Genomic DNA, 13,359 nt, shown 5'->3' on the forward strand with positions numbered 1-13,359 from the left:
ATAATCTTCTATTCGAGAGAATACAGAGGATGAAGAGGAACCTACAATGAATTCTCCAATACCAAATGGCATCTCAGTTTCAGCCCTCAAAATAGAAACATGATCAGTGGGCAAAGCTGCATAATCCGGTGGCGATCATGTGGAATGGAATAGGCAGTAACCCCTATCCGCCATGTTAGGGCATTTATTAGTCGATCTTTAATGCCAGAAAATGGGAGGCATGCGAACAGGCCTAGATGTGAAATGTTCCAGATGGAATTAAGGGGCTCTGAACTCCAAAGCCCTTACTGATCCACTGTGCCAAGATTAAAAACCCATTTGAGAGAGATAAATGTCCTTAAATGAACATCTCTTCAGGCCTGAGCCTAAATGACAAATGAAAGGACCAAGCAGACACTGATAGTGGCCATATCCTGACATAGGTCTGCTCCAACTAAGACGCATAGGTGAAGTCATGGAAGAAATGTACTGAAAAAGTTTATAATTATTTAGAAATGTAAAGTAAATCTGGAATTAAAGTAAATCAAGGCTTGATAGCAGGAAGTGCACACTGCACTGAAGTAGGGTGATATCACCCCGCTACTTTAGACAACAATCATTTCGGAGGAGGCACAAGAAATATTTTCCTTTCAAATGTATTCCTTGCATTTTCTTCAGGAATTAGGCCAACATGTATTTCACAACATCGAGCTTCTTCAGGGACTCAATTACTGCTAGCCAATTATATGAAACAATGGTTCTCAACCTGTGGTCCAGGGACCCCTGGGGGTCCGCAGAGCCTCCTCGGGGGGTCTGTGACTGCTTAGAAAATGTAATAATAACAGATTAGGTCCCCAGCTTTCAGTAATGATTCAATGGGGGGAGGGGGGGCAGGACGGATTCTAATAATGATTCAGTGGGGGGTCTCTTGGTTCCTGTACTGAAAGTGGAGGCCCACAGAAGTCAAAAGGTTGGGTCCCACTGATATAAAACATTAAAAAGCTACATCAATATTTAGAATAAGATAGCTATCTCCATTTATCAGTGTTACTGGTATTTCCAGTTCATAAGTTTATAGATCAAAATGTTGCTAAAGTGTTTTGATGTTGAGCTGATATATTTTGCAGTGATATGGAATGGACCAAAATTGAAATATAAGCTTCATTGGGACACAGATAAAAGTATTTGAGTTGATTTCTTTACATATGGGTGAGTGGGGTGTTATGATTTTGAATAGCCCTGTGGAAATGGATGTGTTATACTTACCTTGAATTTAGTCAAATTGTTTTGTTTTCCTACATAAGTGTAAGTTTATAGTTTTCAAACATATAAGTATGAAGTGAGTGTGGAGGTGTTAGATATATCAAGCATCTGGTTAGTTGAAGTGTAACTTAGGGCCATATTTAGAACTCAGCGGAGGGGTTACTCCATAACAACGTTGACGGATATCCCATCCGCTGAAATCTAAATCCTATACCATCCTATGAGATTTAGATTTTGGCAGACAGGATATCTGTCACCCTTGTGGCAGAGTAACCCCTCTGCCGAGTTCTAAATCAGGCCCTTAGTTTCAACAAAGGCAGTAGGATTGAATCAACTAGATTTAAAAGATAATTGGGACCACTTACTATGAGATGGTTATGGAAAGAATAATTTGTCCAACTGGGTATTAAGAAACTGGGATTTTGAAGAAAGCAAATGTTGCTAAAAGAATGTCAATGAAATGTTTACAAATTGTAATTCTGAAATGATATTTAAAGATGTAAACTAAGTTGTATTATTGTGGGATGGGGGATTTATGAAAGAAATTGAGATGAATGAGATGATGTTATACATTGTCTGGACTGATTGGGATTCACAATATAAGACTTTTAAAAATAATAATAAATTTAATGGTGTACAATGCAGAAAACATCCGGTGTTATCGACAGTATAAGTGTATATGGAAATGATATGCTAACAATAGAAATAATTATCATTTTTCAATAAGAAATAAATATGAATACATTGTACGTGTATTAAATGGAAATAGATACTGTATTCTAAAATACTTATGTAGATGTTTTAATATTTCTATGATTTTATAGAAGTGGACAAAAATAACAGGTCCTGAAGAAGTGAGATGTATCATGAAACATGGTTTGGCCCGATTGCAAAATAAAACGCAAGAAATAAATTTGAAAGGAAAACCTTTTTTCATGCCCTCAGAATTATTTTGCCTAAAGTAGCAGGAAACGTGTATATATAGCTTGGCAGTCTGGTATTAGGAGGGTAGGAATCGCTAGTATATTGCGGTTATCTGTGGCATTTCATCTGAAAAAATACCCAGCTTTAGGCTTTATTACAGATAAATAATCTGCCCTCAAATGCCTACTGAGTTTAACATATCAATTTCATTACTATGCCAGGTCTAATGTGTTAATGATAGCGTTTCATAATAAACATAATAGACCTATGTCAACAGAAATAAGTTTTGTTAATGAATCGATCAGGCCTGTGACTGTTATCATTGGCTTAGCAACATAAAATGAGGACTCCTGTACTGGGCATAAAGTTCCCTAAAAGGCAACCACCAGGTACAGAAATAAAATTACACAGTGTACAAAGTAACAGTTGGAAAATTCAAGTACTCTCTCTCTCCGAAGAGGGTGTAAACCGGATTATGACAGTACAACACTTCAATAACCACGGTTTGTCAGAGGGGGTAACCAACACCAAAACCTTTACATGCTAAGGTAATCTGTGAGATCCCACCTAACAAAATACATATTGGTAGGCTTTAACAGAGTTTAATAACAATCTACCCTTAAATTCCTATTGAATTTAAGATATGCCTTTCACAATCAATATGTCCAGCCTGACGCCTTTATAGTAACTTTTCATTATACACAATCAGCCCTATAGCGTTTATCATTGGCTTGCCATAATAACCAACTTAGATATACTGTTTGTTCATAAGCCTTCCTACAAGGCAACTATCTGGTATACTGTAATATAATTACAAATATGTACAAAATACAGGTGTCAAAACAACATAACATCCCCACTATTACAGCCTAATATGTATAACCATAGTGTAAATCATCTATGCCCATAGTTTGTTCAGGTGGGTCACCAAAACCAAAACTGTTGCCTACTACAGTTATCTGTAAGATTACATTTTACAAAATGTCTGCCTACATTTAGCACAATATAACAACAATCCACCCTTAAAGGCCTATTGCACTTAGCACATGCCTTTCACAGTAACTAAGGCTTCTTTACTTAGGAATACATTTTCATTATAAACCGGTCACACCCATTAACGTCAATTCACCAAAATGGCAGGGGTAGCAGAAGTGACACTGTCTGCACATCAAGCCCCCTTTGACCTTAAATTTCACTCTTACACTCGCATAAACACAGCCCCACTACATAGATTTTAAAGCTTCTTTTTTTTTTTTTTTTTTTTTTTTAATATTAGCTGCACCCAACAAACTGCCACCTGTGAGATCTGGGGTCACAAAGGCAGTGTTAGCAGGGATGTGGAATTCCTATCGCCCGACACATCTTGTTTGGGGTCAAGGGCAACAAGTTTTTATGTTTGTTTTGTCCTTGGGACAAGTAGGCCCAACCCCCTGCAGCACAAACCCTTTGGCTGCCTGTTTACAAAGCATGGAACTCTCTGCAGTTGAGGTAATGTGTTTCCAAAAGATAATGCTGTTCGAACTTGTATTTATGGTTCATTATTTGAAAGTCTTCATTATTAGAGTGAGTGCTGTAAATAAATGTTTTAAGGTCACACTTCACTACTGACGTTGGTTGCAGTACAAAAAAAAATACGTGTACATACATGTTTGAAAAGTTTAGGCTAAGAGGCTAAGTATAATGCTCCCAGAATGCTCTCTGATTATATGCAAATGAAGTGTCATTTAGTAAAATGTGTTGATGCATGCTAGTATTTCCCCAAAATATTTCTAATGGAAAATCAGTGTAACCATTTTCAACACGATTATAGGAAGCATGAAAATAAACAAACACTGACAAAGCCAACTGATCTGACATATTTTTATAAGTCTTTTAGTTTCATCAATGCGTGTCTTGTTTTGACATGGCTTTTGTAACACTTTATTGTTGTGGGAGCTACCAGGCCCTCAACATTGTAACAAACACTGGCAAAACCCCCCCAAAAAGTTTTTGAACTCTAAAAGCACACGTTGCCACCAGCGGCATAACAAAGGCCCGCAGCCGCCCTCCAGGGGGCCCCTTCAGCACATCACCTGCCCTGAGTGAGTCTGGAGAGGGGGCTCCTCCATGTTCTTTGCAAAGGGGCACCCTCCAGTTTCGTTTATGTCACTGATTGCCACTGTAGTTCCTGACACTGAACAAAACTACTTTGTGTGGCAATATGCTCCTTGTGGAAGAGCAGAATGCGATCACTCACAGTAAAGCCAGCCGAAAGAGAGAGAAATAGAAGTTTAATAAAAACAAAATGTCTTTGTTCACACCAGACCTAATTAGGGACCAAGACCCACATGTAGGTAGCTTTTTGCATGTCGCAAACAGCGACTTTCGCTGTTTGCGACATGCAAAAAGCACATTGCGATGCACAAACCCAGTTTTGCGATTCAGTAACCTGGTTACCGAATCACAAAACGGGTTTGTGACTCGCAATTAGTAAGGGGTGTTCCCTTCCTAATTGCGACTCGCAGTGCAATGTAGGATTGTTTTGTGACCGCGGGCGCAAACCAATCGCAGTTTGCACCCATTTCAAATGGGTGCTAACACTTTCACAAAAGGGAAGGGATCCCCATGGGACCCCTTCCCCATTGTGAATGTCACTGTAAACATTTTTTCAGAGCAGGCAGTGGTCCTGCGGACCACTGCCTGCTCTGAAAAAATGAAACGAAAACGTTTCATTTTTGTTATGCATCTTGTTTTCCTTTAAGGAAAACGGGCTGCATTACAAAAAAAAACTGCTTTATTGAAAAGCAGTCACAGACATGATGGTCTGCTGTCTCCAGCAGGCCACCATTCGCGAGGGGGTCGCGAATTGCGACCCACCTCATGATTATTCATGAGGTGGGCATTTGCGAAGCCCTTGCGAATCACAGATGGTGTCAAGGACACCATCCTACATTCGGATTTGCGACTCGCAATTTGCAGGTCACAAATCTGAACCTACCTACATGTGGCCCCAAATTTTTAAAGAAAGTCAAAAAAGTGCACCCATGGTATATGTTGTACCCCTGTAAAATATTTGTGAACTGTATTTTAGCATGGGTAAATACGATGTGTAGATTTGCTCATGTGAAAATCTATTGAGCATTTGCAAGTTCATTTTCCCTCCAGCCACTTTCTTCCCAACTCTGGAAGAAGTTCTAATTCTGCTATTGTCCGGAGTAAATGTCTAACCTTTCTTATTATGGGAAAATATTCGAGAGAAGCTGGTAAAAATCTTTAAAACATGCAGGTTAGTAGGCTTGCAGACTCAAAGGCATTCCAGCCCTGGAACTATTGCTTACTGTTTCCTCCAGCCCCAGTATGCAGATCTACAGAAAGGTGGCAAAATAAGGAAATTGCTACAGTAGGAATTGAAACTGCAAGTATTCAAACCCTAATATGGTAGTAGCCCTGGCATAATCAGAGAGGCTATTAATTGCTGCCATAATTTGTCGCCACACTACATGGCACCAAAGGGACAAGTAGATCTTTTTACAGGACAAGTAGATTTGAGAAGCAACCTGTCCCCCGGACAAGTAGATATTTTAATAAATTCCACACCCCTGGTTAGTGATTGCAAAGAGCAAGCCTCGGGTCGCAGATGCGACCCCTGGCGATCCCTAAATGATGTCCATGGTCACACCTAAGGAATCTGACATAACTTTTCCCCGTGAACCGATAAGGCTTCTAGCCTTTATCATTGGTTTGTCACCATAACCAACTCAAGCCCCTTGCACTGAGCGTAGGCATTCCATAAGGCAATGATCTGGCAACGAGTCATAAAAGTACAAATTTACATAAACGTACAGTTGTCACCGCAAAATACCATCTTTCCTGAAAGAGCCTAACATGGATGGTTCTAGTGCATATGTTCTATCTCAATGGTTTGTTCGGGTGGATCACCAACAGTAATCTGTGCGATTCCATGCAACAAAATATCTGCTGACGGGCCTCAGCACAAGCAACTATCGGATATAGTCATAAAAATAAAAAAGTATTAAAAAAAAAAAAAATACAGTTGACTAAGCAAAATACTCTTTCCTAACACAGCTTAACAAAGATTCTCACAAAGCAAACCTTCTGTGCCCGCGGTTTGTCACACTGGGTGACAAAAATTGAAACCATTGCCTGCTACAGTAATCTGTGACATTCTATGTAACAAAATACTTTTCTGTAGGCTTTAATATAGCGTAATACCAATCCACATCTAAATGCCCATTGACTTTAACATATACTTTCACAATAAATACTTCAGGCCTAGTGCTTTAATATTTCATAATAAAAATATCAGGCCTATAGCCGTAATAATTGACTTGCCACCAGAACTATCTCTGTCCTGCTGTATAAAATGTAAACTTTGCCACAAGACAAAATGTTCAGTACAGGCTGTTTGTAGTGAAAGCGCACAGGTTTGGCCCAGTTAAATCCTTTACTATGGGGAACCAACTTGTGGGTGCAGCCTAAGCCCCTCTCTCAGTAGGGCACTGAAGGCTAATTTTTATTGATCAAATAAGATAAGCCGACAGTTGCCCCACGCTCAAAATCCCATGTATATTAGTGTAGCCAGGGGCTCTCAAACACAAAAATGCACTTTGAAGTATGAAGTTAATGACTTCCTTGTCCCACCAGTGCTGCTGCCAAAGAAAATCAATCATGTAAATCATCTAGTTATCTAAAAACACTTTATTAGCATTACAATATTATGTGTTCAAGCAAAGACATACTGCTGCTGGCTCACAGAGCTGGATGGATAAAACAATTATCACAACTGTGTGGAGGGCAAGCACTTTTTGTGGAAACACTCGTCTGCCCAATCAAACCATGTACTCCTAGTTACCAACATCGGGCAGTCAATGACCCTCTCCTGGTAGTGCTTCTTAAAGCCCTTTCTTTAGGATGATCAAATAATGTCTAGCGACAGCTGCACTGCCCATCAAGACCTAAAACCTAGCTATCTGGACTCACATATTTGTGGTCTTTGCCATCCTGTACAAGCAAGTTTGTGAACAGTGAAAGGAAGCGCAGAGCATTTCCCACAGAACAACTTTCTTTCTTTTTGACTCCAGGAAAATAGTTCACGGAGAGCGTCAAGCAAGGAAAAGTGAATGTCAAATTATATATTACACTTAGAAAGGCAGCAAAGTAAGACCACCGATACCAAATATAGGGCAGACAACCTGTGCCATAAGGATTTCGGGGGCTCTGGGCAAGACAAAAGAGGCCCCTGTTTCAAACAACTTTATATTTTATTACCCATTTTTGGTCATTCGAGACCCATGATGCCAAAAATATGTTAAAGGTACAGATGGAGATATAGATGGGAGCTAGAAAGAAAATTAACTTTATCGGGGGTCTCTTGGAAAGTGGGGGTCCTAGGCATGCCTACTTTGCCCATGCATTAAAACGTCTCTGTCGCGGAGCCTGTGTGTGGAAAGGTAGTGAATGAAACATTGCTAAGAAAAGTTCAATGTTCAGAAAAAGTGAAAAGTTGTTATCTGCCTCGAGCATTGAGCGACTGGAAACCAGTGCTTGATCTAGTAGCTGTCCTGGGCTCCTTTACCGTTGTGATGGTGCTGATAAAGCACAGACCAATAAGTGTTAGTTAGCGGATCAAGGGAGTTCCTGTTGGCACAGCCGTGGGTGAAGTAATCAGCTGCATGGAGACTGGCAGAGTCTGGTTGACGGGGTACCTTGAGGGGTGGGCCGTGTTAGATTGGTCAGGAAGCTGGCATAACTCCGGACGACTAGCACAGCGGTAAGTGACTGGCACAGGAACTGCTGGATAGCAATGGTGTAAGTAACTGACAGACAGAGCAATCAGGGAACTCGTATCGGTGGATGAGTGCACAGTGGTAGGCGAGAAGCAGGGTAGTGAGTGAATGACCTGGGGGATGGCTTAGCTGGGGGTATCAGCTAGAGTGGTGACTGGCGCACGTCAGGTGATTAGTACCGCTTGGTTTTGTGCCGCCGGTGTGGGGTGACTGGACACCGTGGATGGATAGCGGCTGCACGGTACCTCCCTTGCTCTGTATCACAACGGACCTGGTTACGCGGAGTACTTTGTGTGTTCACGGAACGCGTCTGTAACTATCTGGCTTGGGCGGCCCTGGAGTCTGCACACAGACGCTGCGGAGCTCTCCCCAACCCCCGGTACCTTAGCTTCCCGGGCCCCGCGGCTGCTGCCACCCTCCTTCCCGTCCAGGGCTGCCCCTCCGCCCCGTCGCCACCGCTCCTCCTCTTGCTGCCGCTCGTACAGGGTGACGGGGGCCCGGGTGTGCGGGTTCACCGGGGTGCTGAGGCAGGAGGCGGCCAGCACCGAGGCGCGGTGCGACTGCTCCATCCTGCTGCGGCGAAGGCTGGGCGCAGGCGGCCTGAGCAGTCTCAGCTAAGCAACGGCCCACGGCGGCTCAACAGAAGCGCCCGTAACCCCGGGACACCGGCCGAGCAAGATCCGCCCAGCCCCGCCCCGTCCGCCGCCCCTGCAGGCACAGGCCCTCCCTAGGGCCTCTGCTGCCCCCTGCAGCGCAAAGAGGAGAGCGGTTCTGAAAAGAAGGGAACGGTACTGCTGACACTTTATCTAAGGGCAAAGGTGAGCTTAACCCGCCCACCTGGAAAATAATGGGCAGAATATGGTGACACACCTTACGGTAAAACTAACGCGGGCACACCGGCCCTCGTCAGGAAGAAAGAACGCGCCTTGGCTGATGAATAAAATGATGCATCAGGGGGGCCCCGCTTTGTGTTACCAGGCCGTTGATCACAACAGATCAGCGACCGGCCTCACCTCCGAACACAAACTTCTCCCCCTCCTACTTCACCTACATAACTCACTGCTGAGCGCCATCACGCTGCTGACAAGCGGCTTGCTTTGGGGATGAGGATGCTCGAGTGTGGCAACGGAGAGTGGGAGATGAGAGGATACAGAAGGGGCTGATGACGCGTTAAAAAAACATCGACTGCACCGTGATGAACAAGGAATAAAATCAGTTTGTACTGCCACTGGAGCCACGTGCCCCTCTGAAGACTGGTGCCCCGTGCATAAGGCTAACTCGCCCATGCCAAAAACCGGCCCTGTGCAGAGACATAACGTGATAGAGAACTTACAGTTCAGACCGCGCACATTATACATATTGAGGTGAAAGGTCTCAAGTCGTTTATTTAAAAGAAAATAACAATCTCCGAAGTTATACAAATCTCACAGGCACCAGCTTTTGGACAAAAGGTCTGTAAGTCAGAGTTTACACACCTAAAAGACTTAGGTCTCACAGCAGAGCTATCTCTCAAGTGGCACAGAAAGTAGGAACTTTGAGATACCTCTGCCTACAAGTGTTAGAAACCACAAAGGTATCCGTCTGGTAACACAGTATTTACAGACTTTGACAACAGAGCCCTAGTCAGCTATCCCTCAGGTGACAAGCTTAAGTAGCAGACCTGTTTCACAGGATTAGGCCTCGCATCACAAAGATTAATCAGGTTACCCATTTCTGACAGCATGACTGCAAGCACTGCCTTCACAGGTGGGAATGAATTTCTTGTTCTATGACTCCTGAACTGCACTTCACCGAGGCTGCCTTGGCTAAGCAGAGGGGGTGAGAGTAGAAGTCCACCCACAGGACGGGACTCTAAACCTGTAAGGACCATGTTAAAGGGGTGAGAAAAGATTGCACCGGACTGATTCTGCCTCAAGAGGGGGGGATCGTGAGCACCTGGACTGGGGCCTTACATGCTGGGCTACACTGCTATTGCAACATCGTGGGGGAAAACTGATGGGACATCAAGCGGAGAGAAGCCCACTCATCATCACACTCCGAGTTGAATTGACAGATTCACAAGACCCACTTTGGGCCTGAAGAAGACCCACCCGGAGATACACTGCATTTCAATGATCCCATTTTGGAGGAAGCGACTTCCATCATTCAAGCAATCCAGGATTCTGAGTCTTCCTTGGAGGGGGAAGATTAGGGAGCAGCTTATCGGCATCTTATTGCTCAAACAGAAGCTGTGCAACACAGTGGATAGGGTTATGGAGGTGGAGGACCGGATCTCTGGGACAGAGGACTCCATTTGTGGCTTCCTGGTTAAAATTGCAGGGCTCCAGAAAGTAGTGGACCAACCTGAGGCATGGGTGGGGGACGTCCAGGGGTGATCATGGCATAACAATATTTGGAATTTAGGAGTCCTGGAGGGGGTGGAACGGTCTGCTCCAACACAATTTATCATGAACTGGCTGAAGACTTGGGTTCCGGCTGGAGATGTCTCCCGTGTTTCTTAGTGGAACGTGCACACAGAGCCCTGACTTCTCCTTTCTGCTGGGGTCACCACTGCAGCCATTCTTGCCACCATTTTTAATGACCTGGACAGGAATGCTATTCTACAAACTTCTCAACAGGTGCTCTAACCTGTGGTTCTGCGAAAGTCATGGTGTTTCCTGACTACACCTTGAAGGTTCAACAGCAGCAATGCTCCTTCACCAACAAACTGAGAGCCATGCAACTTAAGTACATGCTCTGCTACCCGGCTTGTCTCAAGGTTCTTTTTAAGGATAAGACCTTGTTCTTTGATACACAGGAGGCTGCATGGGACTAGGTGGAAAAGCTGCCTGAGCAGGTGAGGCCACTAGTCCATGGATGTATCGGCTCACAACCCCAAGCAGAAGCTCCCCTCGTCTGCAGGTGCAGCGATGGGAGTCGAGGATCCCACAATCTCTCAGGACACCACTTCAACACTTCAGATAATTTCCAACTACAGGGTTGTCTGTGTTCATACTGTCCTTGTTGAGTTGCAGTTTGCCTTGGTCCCACATCATAGAGAATACTTATTAGTTAGTGTTTGTGGTACAATGGTTCAGCAGTGGTTAGGGAGGCAGGCTTCCAGGGGAAGGGGTGGGGGGGAGGGGAGAGTGATGATGGTGCCATGTAACTAAAAAGCAGGACATGCACTTTTAAGTCTTTCACTGTCCTGGTAATGAAAAACTCCCAAAGTAATTTTTCATTACTGTGAAGTCTGCCCCTCTCATAGGCCAGCATTTGGAATTCCTTACAATACTTTTAAGCTGTAATTCCTGATTGGAGAGGAATAGCTGCATCATGTTTAGTATCATTGGAATGATCATGATAAATCCTCATTAATGGTAAAGTTAAATTTATCATTACAAGTTTTGAAATGCCACTTTTAGAAAGTGAGCATTTATCTGCTCTCACTGCCCGTTATGTCTACAGCCTATCTCCAATATACAACTTGCCTGGGTTAGGTAACCGCTACACTTGTACACTCCCTTCAGACACCCACAACACAGGATACTCCTCTGCATCTGCATACTGATGGATCTTCCTAGGAAGGAGGTTTAGAAGGGCTCACACTTACATCTCTAAGGGTAGTGTCCGGGGCCCTCAGAAAGGGATGGCTACTCCCCCCAATGATGGTTTGGAGCAGTCACTGAACTGAAAGGGGGGACCTATGCACCCCACAGAAACCTTTTGAAGTCACCCCCCACATCAAAGTCACTTTTTAGTATAAGTACTTGGCCTCTGACCCACTAAAATCAGTACATTTCTGGACTCAAGGAAATTGTGCTGGAGTAAAAGCTGCTGTGCTGAAGGATTGTCACTTTGCAGTGTCTGATAGTTTCAAGGAACTGCTGCCCTGCTGATCTCTGACCTGCAACTCGAAGCTCAGCCATCACCCCCAGACTGACGCCAAGGGCTTTTCGACTTGCCCACAATTCCACACCAGGTCTCTGGGACATCAAAGACCTCAAGGGCAGCTTTTGTGCAGTTTGCAGCTCATCTACCAAAGATTTCAGCATGGCTTCGCTGTAACCAGACGCTCCCTTTCTCAAGATTTTAGCACAGCTTCATTGCAGCTCGCCACTCATCAAAAAAGATTTCAGCAGAGGTGTGCTGTAACCTGTCACTCCCTTTTGTTTGGGAGTTCAGCTTGGCCCCATTGCAGCTTGCCACTCACTCAACCAAGATTTCAGTGCAGTTCATAGCAGCCTACTGTTCACCCCATCTGGACTTTCGAGCAGCCTCACCGCAACCTGACACCCATCTCAACAGGACTGCGGAGCAGCTTTAATGTGAGCTGCCGCCCGGGATGCCAAGTGACAGAGACATGCAAGCTACGTGCTGGCCTTCCTCAGCCGGCGAGTTGCACTGGAGCACAACCCTGCTTCTTGCCCTCATGCCCACCAGACTCCATTCACTTAGCCTCCACCCCTGGCAGCAGCAGTGGCTTTCCGGACTCATAGGCCCGAACAGCCAAGCTTTCGCAGCGCTCTCTGAATATCAAGGACATAACACTTTGAACTCTACATTTGGGCCGCTCCCAGATGGCCCCGATCAACCCACTCTGCGTTCCTCGCAGAGGTACCCTCTTATTCTATCACAATACCGTAAAGACTCTAAAATAAGCCTTACACACAGTGCACTTAATGTGATTGTATTTTACTATCTAATGGGATTATAAATATTAGAAAAAAATGTATGTCTATTTTTAAATTTGATAAACAATAATTGTTTATGTTATTTATTAATTAGAAAAACTTGAACACAATCCTTGATAAATTCCATCATGACATTATACACTGATGCAGCCTGCCACTGTCTCTCCTATGCAGGGCTGCAAAGATAATCTCACTGCTTACATATACATATGACCTCCTGAATACTCTCTACTACATACCTGTTGCACCTGGCCCTTTTTGCAGGGTCATCCCCAGTCTTTTTGCCTCCTTCCTCCTACTTTTTCTGACCAGTTGTTGGTGGCTTTAAGACGCTGGGCACTTTACCACTGCTAAAACAGTGCCAAAGTGCATATGCTCTCGGTGTAAATTGTACTGTTGATTGGTTTATCCATGATTGGCATATTTGATTTACTGGTAAGTCCCTAGTAAAGTGCACTAGAGGTGCCCAGGGCTTGTAAATCAAATGCTACTAGTGGGCCTGCAGCACTGATTTTGCCACCCACATAAGTAGCCCTGTAAACGCGGCTCAGACCGTAACTGCCAATTCAACCTGGCAAGTGACCCATTTGTCAGGCCCAAACCTTCCCTTTTGGTACATGGAAGGCACCCCTAAGGTAGGCTCTAGGTAGCCCCATGGGCAGGGTGCAGTGTATTTAAAAGGTAGGACATGCACTGGTGTGTTTTATATTTTCTAACAGTGAAATACTGCCAAA

At 44.2% G+C, this 13,359-nt stretch overlaps 1 protein-coding gene across 3 annotated transcripts in view; it reads right to left on the reverse strand.

The window, feature by feature from the left end:
* The window catches only part of FAM161A (FAM161 centrosomal protein A), a 128,428-nt gene extending 119,762 nt beyond the window's left edge, over positions 1-8,666 (reverse strand). The window contains exon 1 of one of the 3 annotated variants that reach the window (XM_069234198.1): positions 8,336-8,666. In XM_069234198.1, coding sequence (XP_069090299.1) covers positions 8,336-8,521 — 186 coding nt within the window. In that variant the 5' untranslated portion in view covers positions 8,522-8,666. The remainder of the gene's footprint in view (positions 1-8,335) is intronic. The other 2 variants (XM_069234197.1, XM_069234199.1) reach the window with 2 other exon arrangements.
* Between the last annotated feature and the right edge of the window lie 4,693 nt (positions 8,667-13,359).

This window comes from Pleurodeles waltl, chromosome 5, assembly GCF_031143425.1.
Source record: "Pleurodeles waltl isolate 20211129_DDA chromosome 5, aPleWal1.hap1.20221129, whole genome shotgun sequence".
Taxonomy (NCBI): Eukaryota; Metazoa; Chordata; class Amphibia; order Caudata; family Salamandridae; genus Pleurodeles; species Pleurodeles waltl.